This window comes from Urocitellus parryii, chromosome 6, assembly GCF_045843805.1.
Source record: "Urocitellus parryii isolate mUroPar1 chromosome 6, mUroPar1.hap1, whole genome shotgun sequence".
Lineage (NCBI taxonomy): Eukaryota > Metazoa > Chordata > Mammalia > Rodentia > Sciuridae > Urocitellus > Urocitellus parryii.
This window is the reverse complement of record NC_135536.1, coordinates 15,040,261-15,054,866: the sequence shown is the minus strand read 5'-3', so window position 1 is coordinate 15,054,866 and position 14,606 is coordinate 15,040,261. Positions and strand designations below refer to the sequence as shown.

Here is a 14,606-nt window from a genome sequence, read left to right as displayed (position 1 = left end):
AGCCCTAAGTAGAAACTGGGTCTTATAGTTGATGCAGTTCTGTTTCCTACTTCATGTTGCCACAAGGTGGAAGTTGAAAACTTGGGTCTTTTTGTTGTTTGTAAATATTGGTGTCCAAGCTGTATTAAGGAAAATAACACATATAAAATTAAACAAAACTTCGGTCAGATTGAGCTCTACTCGGGCAACAACTGTGGCTTTTTTTCCTTGCATTCTGCAGGCTCCAGGTAGACACTTGGTACATGTTGAGTGGATGAAATTTCCAAATATTTTCCGAATTATTTCTGCTACTTTGCATCAGTATCAAAGCAGAAAACTCAGATCACTCTGTGGTGCCGAAGATGGTATTATCTATATGTAAATATATTCTTTTTCATTTTTATATCATCACAGCTACCTGGAGCCTGAGTATTAAATGGGAATGTTAAGCTCCTTTCATGTGAAAGAAGCCAAAATGTGCAATTGTCTTGTGTGTCTTATTTGGGTGTGTTAGACAATTAGGATTTCAAGGCAAAAATCTAATTTCATGTGGTAGGTTCGTGGTGTATCTTGACATTTCTACTAAAATGGATCTTTTTAAAATTCTTTAAACCTGGTTTAGTTTTATCAAAATCAAAGAATTTTGGAAAGGAAAACTTCATGACCCCAGTAATTAGGCATTCCAAGGGCAGAAATCCATGTTTTTGGTGTAGGGCATTTCTGTTAATGTTATTTGAGTGACTCACATTCATTTTATTCTGTCATAGCTTCTGAGAGAACACACCTCGTCAATCCCAAAAGCCGAGTGCTGGCCTATAGTGGGTCAGTTTTCCAGCATTGGCTCACTGGGGGCTGATGAATCCAAATGGCTGTGTTCTGAGTTTAAAGAGAGCTTGCTGGGCCCCTGGCAGGACAGTAAAATTCCAGGAAAAAGCACCATTCCTCTTCATTTGGTGAGTTCTCCTCCTCCTTGAGTTAACATGTTTCTCTTCTCCAGTCTAGGGGAAATGAAAGTCAGTCCTCCTCTTAATACAGAGATGCTTTTTATTCTGTGATTTTGGGGTAGAAAGAGCAGTACATTTGCATTACCACTGGTAATCGAGTGGCCCCAGTATCTGCCAGTGCTGGGCATTTGCTAGTTTGTTCAGGAGCCTGTTTCAGTCGCAGTCTAGCCTGCAATTTTTCCATTCTTTCAGGTTATCACAAAAAGGAAAAAATATTTGGTATGATATTACTAGCAGAATTATAGGGTCTGTGAATTATTCAGAGACCTGCAAATTAATGATTAGTTTTACATTCAAGTCAACATTAATTTGGCATTTCAGAAGAAAAAATATTCAAATCAGAGTTTAATTTTTTTCGTCAAATATTTATGCTTCCTGTATGTTAGTTACTAGTGCAGGTTTTGTTTTTGTTTTGTTTTGTTTTTTCAGTAAGGTGAAACCTTTTTTCAGGTTTAAAGCAGTATTTTCTAAATTTTGGAAATAAGTATTTTTAATTAAGATTTTCATTTTCTTTAGAGCTGGTCATCATTCCTTTTTATCAGGTGGTACATGCTAAGTTTTATTGTTTTTCTCTTTTTTGCTTGTGTTTAGATCTATCCTTCTGTGGAAAATGTTCGGACCAGCTTAGAAGGATACCCTGGTAATTCTTGGGGAAGTTCTTGGGGTGATTCTTTGTTGTGGGTTTTCTGTATATTCCATCAATAAGAATTTTTACCAGAATTAGTTAGAAATTTGCTAGCTACTATTGGTTAGAAACATGGAGATGGTTTTCTCTTAACTGGAGAAGGATCACGAAGATAGATAATGTTGAGCTCTGCCATGTTCCAGTTCTGCAGTGTTCCAAAGATGATACTGCCAAACTGAGCAGTGGAGGAATTATTTAATGCTCACTGTGTGCAGTTGTTTTTCTCCCCATTTTTACCAATAAGGTGTCCAGCAGTTGGGTGGTCCAGATAAGACTCAGCTTCCTCTAGAGCATATCTCACATTTCCTTTACGTCCTCTCTCCACAACCTCTCTGCCCTGTCTTAATATTACCTTAGGTGTAACTTGGTTCTATATGTCTGTTCTTTCAAGGACTTTCTCTGCAAATACCTTGTATTATCTTGTGAACATATACCAACCTGCTGTCTTGTTTCCCTTAAACTAATACTGTGTGCTAAACTTTTACGTGGAATTCACAGCATCCTAACAGTGCAATCGACAGATATTAACTAAAACCCAGAGAGAACGAGCCTCTGGTAAAAGCAGAGTCTGGCTGGCATTCACCAATGGCTAAAAGCTGAATGCATGGAATTAAGACTAATTCAGTCCACTTATTGCTTATCAAACTAGATGTAGCTTTGCCAGAAAAATCTCTATTAAAAGTTCAGCGTGTATTAGCCTGTTCTTTGCTGTTTAATGGCAAAACTAAAATTATTTTACTGTGACTCTGAGACATGGTAGTAGTTTTTCTTTTGTCATCTTTCTGTGCCTCTAATAGGCTAGATCTATTCATAGTCACTTTTAACAGGGAAGAGCATGGTATTTTCAATTTTATAATATTTTATAACTGGTTCTAAAACAGAATATGATTTTAGTTATTTGCAGTAGGAGCCTGGACAAATCTTATGGGAATATCACAGTTGTTTAAAACCCTCTCTGGAGCTGGGGTTGTGGCTCAGTGGTAGAATGCTTGCCTAGCATGTGTGAGTTACTGGGCTCAATTCTCAGGACCACATATAAAAAAATAAAATGAAGTCCAGTGACAACTAAAAATTATTTTTTTTAAAAAACCCTCTATGGAAGTAGCTTACTGTTGAGAAGTCCAACATGCTTTCAGAAAATCACTGATGAACCTAAGTTTTCTTCCTTTCAAAGATAAACAAAAATTGGTTTCTAATTGTGTTTCCACTTGCAATTGTGTCTTTATTCTCTTTTCAAGAATAAAACTTTTGGGATCCCCTTTTTTTTTTTTAACCCAAACTAGTTATTGAATGTTTTAATTTATCTTCCAGTTCTTCTATTCTTTAAGAATCTGTTCAGTTAGTACAAAGCCTGTTTGAAAATAGCCATGCATAAAGGCAGAGTAAACAGGCACATATGTTGTCATCAGAGGCTACCTCCTCAAGTGTCCTGGTCTTGGGCAGAAGCAACTGATGTCTGACCTGATAAAGACAGTGGCATGAGTCAAGATTCTTTCCATGTCTTTTTTCTAACACTTCAGATCTGTTATTCACTTGACACCACTGAGTGATTAATGCCTTTTTCTTTTCAGATTGTAAACATTTACTGTTTAAATGTTTTTTATTACTAAGAAAGGAAACCCCATAAGACAGTGTACCTAATGCAAGTATAGACATTTTCTTTCACAGAATTATTTCATAATATGAAATAATGGAAGCAGTTGTTTTTTATTTACCTTCTCACTGTTTATTATAGATTCTCTTCTTTTGTTTTTTTTTTTTTGTTTGTTTGTTTTTTTATTAGTTGTTGATGGACATTTATTTATGTTTGTGTGGTGCAGAGAATCAAACCCAGTGCTTCATACATGTTAGGCAAGTGCTATAACACTGAGCCACAACCCCAGCCCAATATAGATTTTCTTAATGGGGAAGCTTCACAGTATATTTCATGGCATTTATTTGTTTAATTTTTCTCTTTGAAAAGCTGGAGGTTCTCTTCCCTATAGCATCCAGACAGCTGAAAAACAGAATTGGCTACATTCCTACTTCCAGTAAGTGATTGGTTCAGAGTGCTGCTATTACTTCTTTAGAAATAAGAAAGCTATTTATGTCAGTCTATGTTTTAAAAAAGAATCTTATATAATGTAGCTATATTTTTTCATCTACATATGTTAGTGATAGAAATAATTTAAAATAGGGTCTTAAAATTTTTTGGAATAGGTTTTTAATACCAAAGAGTAAAATTTATCTCTGTGAGGTTTCTATTTAAATATTGGTATGCAAAGAAAAAGATAAATAAAAGATCATGTTGGGTAGTTTATGATTTATATAAGCAGTACTTTAGTTCACTTTTCCAAAATATAAAATGTAATTATTCTTCCTGTGCCATCAAATGATGTGTGGCCAAGCTTGCTGAGGCCAAAACCCTGTGCCACTGTTGCCTGGGATATAGAACAGTATTCGATGTGTCACGGGAGTTCAGTCAATAGTTGATGAGTGGAAAGGGAAAGATATGCCCTTGTCCTCCTGTGGCTATAGCACTTGCTCACCTGCATGTTCTAAACCTTTCCATTCCACACTTGCTTCAATGGGGATTTATCGTTGGAGAGTCAGAAGTGAAGGCAGGTTTACATTTCAGCAGCTTTCAGCTGAGATTCAGGATGTCTTCTCGGAACCTTTTTTAGTACTTTTCTGGAGAGATTGTCCTTACAGAAGACATTTCTGTGTGTTGAGCTCCTTTCAGTATCAGATTACTAAATTCATTTTGATTGAAGAAAGCAGTGGACCCACCTAGTCCTGATTCTTGGAGACCACCTGTTACCTTGAAGGAACATCCTCTCCTACTCATAGTAAGAATGGTTGCTTCATGAGAAGGGCCATTTATTCTCGTGGAAAATTAGTTTCCCTTGCTTTTCATGCATTTTGACAGACTTCGTTTTGCCCACTTAGTGTTTTTCATTCGACAGTCTTTTATGAAGTTCTGGCTTAATAGTGCACAAGGGGACTGTGACTCCTGCCGTTAGATTGTGGTCCAGCCAGGGAACATGCACACATGCAGCAGAAACACAGAAGAGGTGACATACATGCATGGGTGTATGTGTGTATGTTCATCGAAAAAAAAAAAAAAGATGGAAGATGGTAAATTTTCCTTTTCTACATACCTTCTTTTTAAAATGAGCATACATCAGACTTTTATCTGAATAGAATTTAATAAACTATCACAAGTTACAGAACTGTATACTTGGTATTTTCAGATTATAGGATTTTACTTTTCATGCAGTTTCCTAATGTTAGAATTATGATGATTTGTATTATTTCTAACCAGTGATTTGTGTCTCCTGTCACTAGCACGTGGTCAGCCGACACATCTGGCCGCAGCAATGCCATGCCTCATATTAAGACATACATGAGACCCTCTCCAGACTTCAGTAGAATTGCTTGGTTCCTTGTCACAAGGTAAATGCCATTCTATTATTGCTGGGAAGAATTTTTACAATGTGTTTGTAACACCTGCTCTGAATATTGAAGGGATTTCTAAAAAGTGATCGATGAATTGATCATCATTAGTTCTCAGCCTGTTGGATCACATGAATCTTATTTAAAGGAGGCCCATGACTAATCCCTTGTAGAGTATGTGATCATGGCCTGATTGCTTGTAATTCTAGATGCTTATAAAATTTGCATAAACTTTATCTTCTGTTCTTTTTTTATTGGTGCATTATGTTTATACATAATGGTGGGATTTGTTGTTATATATTCACACATGCACATAATGAAGCAGTAATATTTGGCCAATATCACTCCCCTGCCTTGACCCCTCCCTCTCATTCTCCCACTCCCTGGTCCCTTAACTCTATTCTACTGATATTCCTTTGATTTTCATGAGATTTTCCTTCCTCCACCTTACTTTTCCTTTTTCCTCTCTAGTTTCCTCATGTAAGAAAAGATATATGACCCTTGACCTTCTGAATTTGGCCTATTTCACTTAATATAATGGTCTCTATTTCCATTTTTCTACAGATGACATAATTTCACTTCTTTATGACTGAATGAAACTCTATTGTGTATATATACCACATCTTCTTTATTCATTCATCTATTGTTGGATGCCTAGCCTGGTTTTATAGTTTGGTTATTGTGAATTGTGCTGCTACAAACATAGAAATCCATGTATCACTATAGTAAGATGATTTTCATTTTTCAGGATAAATACCAAGGAATTAGGTATAGCTGGGTCATATGGTGGTTCCATGCCTAATCTTTTGAAGAATCTCCATAGTAATTTCTGTAGTGGTTGTACCAATTCACAATAGCACCAGCAGTGTAAACATGTGAATAAACTTTTAAACAAAAGTGTCACTTAGAAACAAAACTAGTTTGCTAGTTTATGGAAATTGGTAACAATTTCTAATGACCCAGAGAGCATGGTTGATTTAGGTCCAATGCAAGAGAAGCCTTCCTGAAGGTATTTGAAGCATCATAGCATAATGGAAAAACTTAATTTTATTGAGTACTAAAAATAAGTACTCAGGATGCTGCAGTCATTTAGTAGCTCTGTGAACTTGGCAAATTTATTTAATCTGAGTCTGTTTTCTAGTCTTTAAAAAGGGGGAATTGATGGCTGCCTTTGGGTTACTGTGACAGTTAATGAGATGCTAGAGCTCAGTGCCCAGAATGTGACAGGCCCTCTGACAATGGCAGCTGTGGATTATGTGTGTTTAAGCCCCCACATCTGTGATAGTGACAGGTGGGCAGGGGAATTGGGACACTTTGCTGTGGATCTTTAAAAACAGAAACTTTGCTTCTAAAGAGAGAGGTTTCCTGGATGTAAAGATCTACACTATCTGTTCCCTAGGTAGGGAACAATAGGAGGTGCCAGGGAAGCCAAGGCATAGGGTACATGTGGCTGCCCTTTGGTCAAGAGATATCAGCCCTGGTTGTACTGAAGAATGCAAGGATTTTGTTAACCCTGCCACCCAATTTTACTTCAAATAAGAACAGTTGGTCAAGTTATTACACATATTCTGAAATTAATGAACAAGAAATTCTTAATGACACCTAACCTTCCATAAAGTTAACCAACAAGAATATGAGGGACCTGGATATTCTAAGAAACCACATTTCATTGTCAGCTCATCTATTTGTAATTGTCTTTTAAACCAAGTCTCTAAGTTGCAAGTTAAAAGAAAACTGGCTTTTGATACTGGTTCTGCCATATGGTCTATGTGTGGCCGTCACCAACTGTATACTCTTGGTGATAAATTAATAGAACTAGGTGAAGTAATCTACCCACTACCAATTATAAAATGCTAATTGGAAACAGTTTTCCAAGTAGTAGATCATCATACACTCCATGACTCTGTTGTTTTATGTTCAGTACCTTAAATGATGTAATATTTATTTTCCTTCATTCATGTGACAGAATTTTCTAAAAGTTTGGGTAATGGGGCGTAGCCCATTATATTACTGAGGCTCTTACTGAAATTAGGCTGCTTGCATTAATATTGAATTTGAAGACTACACTTCCAACTTTGGCTAAAGTCCTCTTACTTATTAACTTAGCTACCTTCATCAAAGTGCAGTATGAGCAATATAGAGAAATACCAAATATTTGTTAGAAACTGATCTTGTTGAGCATCCTTTTTTTTCTGGTTGGGAATACTGGAGCTCAGAGAGGTTAGATTAAATTAAACATATAGGAATGACTAGAAGTGGTCTTCTTCTCCTCCTCCTCTTCCTTCCTCTCCTCCTCCATCTTCTTCCCCTCCCTCTCCTCCATCCTCTCTTCCTCTCCCTTTTCTTTTCCTCCTTCCTATGCCTCTCCTCCTCCTCCTTCCTCTTCTCTTTCTCTCTCTCTCTGCACCCCCCCCACCTTTTTTTTTTTTTTTTTTTTTTGCTATTGGATAGAGTTTATTCAAGATGTGAATGGATATCTCTGTGTTCTATGTAAGAGTTCTCACTGTTGGTCTCTGAGGTTTGCTGAAGATGGAAATCCTAATGCTATGATCCTAAGGATAGGGAAGAGAGGCTATTTGGAAGTCCAGTTGTAAGATGAAAATGGAAAGGATGGGTCCAGGAAAAGTAGGGATGATTACTCTTAGGCTTCTGTATTATTCAGGATTCTCCAGAGAAACAGAAACATACATAGCCTGTTGGATTTATTTTAAGGAATTGGCTCATGTTATTGTGGAGGCTGGCAAATACAAAATCCATAGGGCAAACTGGAAGCTTAGAGGTATTGTAAGACTTGATATAGCAATCTTGAATCTCTTTCTACTGTATTGGAAAAGTTAAACTTAATGTCTGTTTGGAGGTTGATTCTCCTCAACATGGAATAAAGAGGTAGATGTACTTCGCAGAAATTTCATTTGTATAATTGATCCTGTTTCAAGGATATTAATGGAAATTGAGATTAAAGTAGCCATATGAAAAATCCTTATCCATAGGCAAAGTTTTAGTATTATGGTTCAGTGGCAGTTTGTCATTGGCCCTGGGGACACAAAGATCGAGGAGGCATGTTGTGACAGTGTACCCTTGTTGTTTGACTATGTGAGGACCATGGTGGAAGCGCCATTACAGATCATTCCTGGTTGAGGAGGAGGCTGTCAGAGCTATTTCAAGTGGGCCTGGAAGGGGACCTCAGAAGAGGCCAGGAGGACTGGCTGGGAATCCAGGCAGGGACAGAATCCACAGAGATGGGAAAGGACAGGAGGCTTTTAGGGAACACCTGAGTGATTCAATGAAGCTGGATAAAAGAAAAAGTTCATCAGATAGTTTTAGAACTGGTTTTCCAAAATCAGGGTCCTGTGCATTCTTACAGTTAAGTCACAAAGCATCTACTGTCGATTTATCACTTAATAATTATGTGTCTTATACTGTGTGAACACCTGCTTTAATATTGACTGGCTCTTACTAAATTAATTATAACTATTTGAAGTTGACCAAGCACCCTTCTGAAATGCCGATTTTCCTCATTATTCTATGTTCAGAATCCCCCACTTACCAGACTATAAAATCCAGATGATCAATTTGGCCTTTGGGCCCTAGCCACACCATTTCCACCTTTACTATCCAGTAATTTCCAGCACGAACTTCCAGAGTAGCCAGGCCGCCCCTTGACCCCCAGAATCATCCCAACAGGAGCCTGTGTAGTTCCCTCTCCTGTCCCTGTCATTGTTTCTCTGCCTCTTCAGTTTCATTGTTTCTCTGCCCATCTTCCAAGGCATGCTCTGCTCTCCTTTCTTCCTGGAGGCTCTGCCAGCATTGCTGGCCTCTCCTTCTCCAGGTCCCTAGGGTGCTTTAGTCCTTCACAAGCCTGGGAAGGCATCACCTCTGCCTCCTCCTGCCTGTGATCTCATAGAGCAGGAGCAGCGGAGCTTTGGTGTTGTGAGACAGCACTGGGTGAGGTGACTGTGTCACCATCAAGCAGCATCTTGCCTTGAACAATTTTTCACCCTCTCTGAGCCTCAGACTCCTCATCTACACAGAAGTTGCGAGAGCAAGAGAGGCCAAGCCTGGTGACTTGACCCTGGGCTCGTGAGAGTTCAATGTGATAAACTCACTGATGAAGAAGAATAGGGAAAGATCCTCAGGACAAGTGACCAGGTTACTAGTGATAATCTGGTATGAACACTCCATGTTGACTTCTCAGCCCACACATTGCTGCTTCCAACAAGTTCCTCTCTTCCAGGCAGAACTGTCACGCGAATGTATCCCTGAAGGTTCATTTGTTACAGATTTAATCCCAATGTCATAGCTTTGAGAGGCAGGACCTTTAAGAGGTGACTAGGCCACTCTCCTGAATGGATTAATGCCATTATTGCAGGAGTGGATAGTTGTCATGGAGTGGGTTTCTAATGGAGGATGAGCTCGGGCCACTTCCTTCCTCTTCCACTCTCACCCCCTCCCCCCTCAGACCCCTGCTCTCAGCACAAGGTGCACTGAGGCCTGTCTCTGCTGTGCACTGCGCTCCTCACTGCAGAGCTCAGCCCAAGCTGCGCCTCTGCGCCTCTCCCCTCTTCTCCCCACAGGAGCTAATTCTGTTTTCATAAAGGCCCAGGTTACTACACACAGTCACCAAGGACTGTCCAGTTCCCTCGTCGTGACGATGCCTTTCTGCTGCGTCTCAGGCTCACCCTCACAGTGTCCTGCCCTCACAGGCTCCTCCAGCCTCCACCAGCCAATAATGAGCTCATTGGATGAGGGATCAAGTCGTCCTCTTATTACTTCTTCATAGTCAACATGGATTTCTTGAATGCTGGTGACATAATGGGCAGAGAATACATGGGTGATAAAACAGTCTGCATTTCTTCAAGAAATCTAACTAGCTCTGGATACAGGTTCTATAAGAGATGCTGTGAATCAAAATTTAATGGGACAGGACCCTGTTGCTCTAAGGGTGCCAGTATAGTCCTACAAAGCTCAAGACACCATATTCTCATTGCACCATACTTGAGGAATGAAAGATGCGCACAGTGAGATTCACTCCACAGCAGATGGTCAGGAGCCCTCCCTGTATGGGCACTGTCTTCAGCACTGAAGCCGAGGGCAAGGAACCCACTCTACCAGGGCTTTGGCTTCAGGCAGAGCAAGGAAGGGTGCAAACAGCGTAGACACCAATGTGAAAACTCCAGGTTAGGGCAGAACCGGGTGGGCAGTGTGTTGCAGCATATTTGTAGGGGTCAGAGAAGATGGCCTCAGGAGCTCATGTTTAGGCTGAGGCTGAGAGACAAGAAGGAACCAGCCCTGCACAGCAAAAACACCTGGGCTAGCTGGGAAAGCCCTGGTTGGTGAGTGTGGAGTTTGGGATACCCCTTGTGCAGGTTTGCTGATGCTAGCTAGGTCACAGAGGGCTTGAAATGGAGTGATATCATCTGATTAATGTCCTGAAAGCTAGGTCAACCTGCTAGATGGAGAGTGGATCTTGGCAGGGAAAATTCTGGACATATCAAGGCCCATTGGGAAGCCTGAACATATTTGTGTTCCCTGGGAAGAGCTGGTGGATGGAGGCTGTTTTAGGAGGTTGTGTTGTGTTAGGGTCTGTAAACAAGTCAAGATGGTGCCTAGCATTTTGCCAGAGGGAGTGGTTTATGAAGTAACGCCAGCAAGCCATTAAGTGTGGAGATTCCTTGTTGGTTGACTGCTATATCTAGTTTATGTTAATTAAGATAAGCTGTGTGGAATATATATATACCCCTCCTGTCCTACAATAAACAGCTCCCACTCCTGCTGCATCAACCTGCACAACTTGCTCATCACTCCCTGGTTATTTTGCTACAGCCGGACTGCGGCAGTGTTGGTGGGGTGGGGAGGGGGTTTACAATCTGCATGGTTTAGCCTCTTGCCATTTGTGAATCATGGAGCCTCATCTAGCTCATTTCCTTAAATATGAAAGCAGGATATGAAAGCACACCAGGACTTACTGAGGGTTTGAGATCAGTTCTCCAGAGCACTTAGCTCCAGGCAGAGGTCAATGTTCAAAAATTGGCACTTGTCCTTACTTAAGGAAGTGGACTTCTTAAGGCACACTCTTAACTATAAGGAAATGGTACTTAGAATAAATCAAGTATCTCATCAAGTAGCACCTGCCCTAACAATGATGGGGTAGTAACACTTCACGGTGGCCCCTCAACCTTCAAATTCACACAGTGGCAACAAGAATCATGGTAACTTCAGAAACCCTTGTCACACCCTTGAGCCAGTCCCCTGGTTCTTTTCAGACCCTCAGTCACCTGGGAGAGCTCCATCAAAATATCAGGCCCTTGCCATGCTTAGGGGGAAAATGCCATATCTGCTTTGCACAGCAGCCTGATGCACATGTTTCTGATGCTTTACCTGTGTGCCCTCATTGAGCATCGGGAGGTACTGTGAGGTCACATCCTTTCCTCAGTCAAGGAATAAGGCTGCAGATTGGGGCAGCTCCACTGTTACTTAGCACATGTAGTGCCCAAAGCCCAGGAATAGAGGATCAAACAGGAGCTTCCTGCCCCACTGGAACCGCTTTGAATGAGAGATTTAGCAACACGTCAGTCACCTGTGTTAGTTGACTGTCTGCAGTCGCAGTGCTTCCCTACCGGTTCTGCACAGGTAGACTCACCTAGTGAAGGCTTAACTTTCAGTCTCCTAGTCGTCACCTTGAGCCTGGCTTCCTCAGAGACTCCCAGCTTCCTGAGCCCAGGGACTTCCACGACGCCCTGGACTTTCTGCATCCTCAGGGTTCCTTCCCCTGCCTTGTGGCTGCTTGTGTAACTATCTGGCTTCCCTCTGGACTGAGGCCACAGCCGAGTCTGTCTTGTTAGCGCATTCCAGCACCTGGCAGAGCGCCTGGCACGTAGGAGGCACTGGGTACAGATTTGTTAACGAGGAGGCTAATGAAGGCTGGGCTGAGGTGGGAACTGAGAAAATGCTGCGTAGACATTGTGTGCAGTGGAATAGGAGTGAGGCCTCAAACAGTTCCTAAGCTGAGGGTGTGGCTGGCAGACAGCTGGGGTTGGTCGTGGACACCAGTATAGACGTCAAGAAATGGAACTGGTTTCAGGAGGATGGTGGTGAATTTAATTGCTGGCCTGGGCATATGGCAGAGTAGTAGAACACTTGCCTAGTGTCTGTAAGGCTCTGGATTTGGTCTCCAGCACCAAAAAAAAAAAAAAAAAAAAAAGTGTGATTACAGGTTTTTTTGTTTGTTTGGTTTTTGGTTTTTTGTTCGCTTTTGTTTTTTAGTATTTTCAGTTGTAGATGGACATGATACCTTTAGTGTTTTTTTCTTTATTTTTTTATGTGATGCTGAGGATTGAACCTAGTGCCTCCCACATGCTAGGCAAGTGCTCTGCCACTGAACCCCAGCCCCAGCCCACAGATTAATTTATTTTAAAGTGCAGTTGTTGGTTGGAGATGTACTCAAAGGTCTGTTGTGTATGTAGTACATTTTGGAGTTCTTCCCAGTGCTTACGCAGCCTTCGTGACTTTCTTGGAAGATAGTAAAGTTGTTGATTCCTGGGCACCAAGCAACATTCAGGAAATACATAACAAGTGGGCTTTTCACATTTGCCACTGAATTGAAACCAAGTTGTTCACCCTGGGTTGAGAAGGCAACTTACTACCATTAAAAGATCTTCCTTATACCAAAAAAAAAATTTTTTTTTGTTAAACATTATTTAAGTTATACATTCTATTTAACCATTTATTCAAAATACATCTGTTGAGCTCCTACTATGTACCACATGTTTCCAGAAGCTGGGAATAAAATAATAAAACACAATGTTTGGCCTGAATCTGGTGGTGGGAATTACACAAAAACAAACCAAATTTATTTACTTATGTCAAGTAGTGATAAGTTCTATAGATAAAAACAAAGCAGAAAGATAATTTAGATGTACAGTCCTTTATTCAAAATCCCCGGGACCAGATGTCTTTCAATCTTTGGAGTTTAGGAAGGTAGCGTGGTATGCATACTGTCTGTCAGCGTCACTGGTGCTGTCTACACCAGGACTTCATGATAAACATTCCAGAAACAGCCTTATGCTGTTTTTGCTACCTAATGAATTAAGATCAAATTTTGCTGTCAAATGAATGAATCTTAACAGACTACTTCAAAGTCATTTTAAGTTGCCTTTAAATGTTCAGAGCCAACACCAGAGTTGTCACTATCATTAGAAAGCATAGAGGAGCTAAACAAGGTACCCAGAAGCCCAGGTCCCCAGCTCCAGCACCCATACCCCCAAGCACCGTGTAGTGTAGTGAGGATCGTGGTAGGGCATGGGGCTGCATTAAATAGGAGAGTCAGGGAAGGCCTCACTGACCTGGGGACACTGAAGTGGAGGCCTCAAAGAAGAGACAGCACCATGAGAGTAGACAGACTGCTGAGGGAAGAGGTCAGACGCTGGCGCTTGCTTTGTTTGAGAAACAGCAGAATGAGTGCTGGCACGTGAGTGGGGCAGTAGAAGTGACTTCAGAGCCTTCACTGGTGGCCAGGCTTCACCTGCTGTGGGGCCAAGTTGCCACTGGCTTCTCCTAGGATTCCTGGTGCTTTATTAGTCGGGGGTCTGGGAACACTGATTGGAATAATTGAGTGCTTTTTAAAGTACTTGTTCAGTGAGACATTCTAGAATAAGGTAGGGTTTTAATATAGTCAGTTTATCTTTTACTCAATTAGTGTTTCTCTCAACAGGGCAGTGCTGGCGTTTTGTTCAAAGTAATTCTTGGTTGTGCAAGATTGTCTCATGTATTCTAGTGTGTTTAATAACCACCTGGCCCCTACAAACTAAACATTCCACATCCGGGTGGAAGTAAAAAAAAAAAAAAAAAAAAAAAAAGCCTCATCTACCTCTAAACATCTCTAGATTGTTTGCCCCGATGGATAATATTGGCATCTTTGAGGATAAGTGCAGAACTTGATAGGCAACTGACTTTCGCAGACTGCTGTCTTTCACATAATGTGCCTGCCTACTTCTAGTCCAAATGAAGCGAGAGGCCTAGTAAAGCTAATAGAGTGGCAGGCAGATTATATTTTAAGAATTGGGCTTTAGTCAAAGCTAAACTAAATAATCAAAAACCATGTAAGTTTAACTTATTTTCTGACTTTTCTACTTTGATTTGTGTTACCAATCCATGTTTAATGTTCTTGTTTGGGATGAATAACTTCTTTCATACAAAATTAAAACAAATTATCCAGCAGGGGTGTGTAATAAACAAAACAGATAAGCAATATGAATTTTGACTTTTAACATAATGAATATACTTTTCTAAATCTAAAGAAGTGTTGTCCCTCAAGATCACCTTTTGACACTAGGAATCCAACCAGAAATACTGCCATTACTTAAATTGTTTGGAGTAGAATCTCCTTCAAAGTGAATTTACATGACATGTTAACGAATAGGTGTCATTTCTTTGATTTTGGCCTTGGATTCTTTTTTTTTTTTTTTTTTTTTTTGCTGCTTTGTAGTAAGTGACCACAGACTAAG

The 14,606-nt window shown here is 40.5% G+C and overlaps 1 protein-coding gene across 1 annotated transcript in view; it reads left to right on the top strand.

Annotated features, from left to right (window-relative positions):
• The window catches only part of Tdp1 (tyrosyl-DNA phosphodiesterase 1), a 76,054-nt gene that overhangs the window by 25,924 nt on the left and 35,524 nt on the right, over positions 1 to 14,606 (top strand). The window contains exons 10-13 of the mRNA XM_026394228.2: positions 747 to 932; positions 1,575 to 1,623; positions 3,632 to 3,698; positions 4,996 to 5,103. Coding sequence (XP_026250013.1) covers positions 747 to 932; positions 1,575 to 1,623; positions 3,632 to 3,698; positions 4,996 to 5,103 — 410 coding nt within the window. The remainder of the gene's footprint in view (positions 1 to 746; positions 933 to 1,574; positions 1,624 to 3,631; positions 3,699 to 4,995; positions 5,104 to 14,606) is intronic.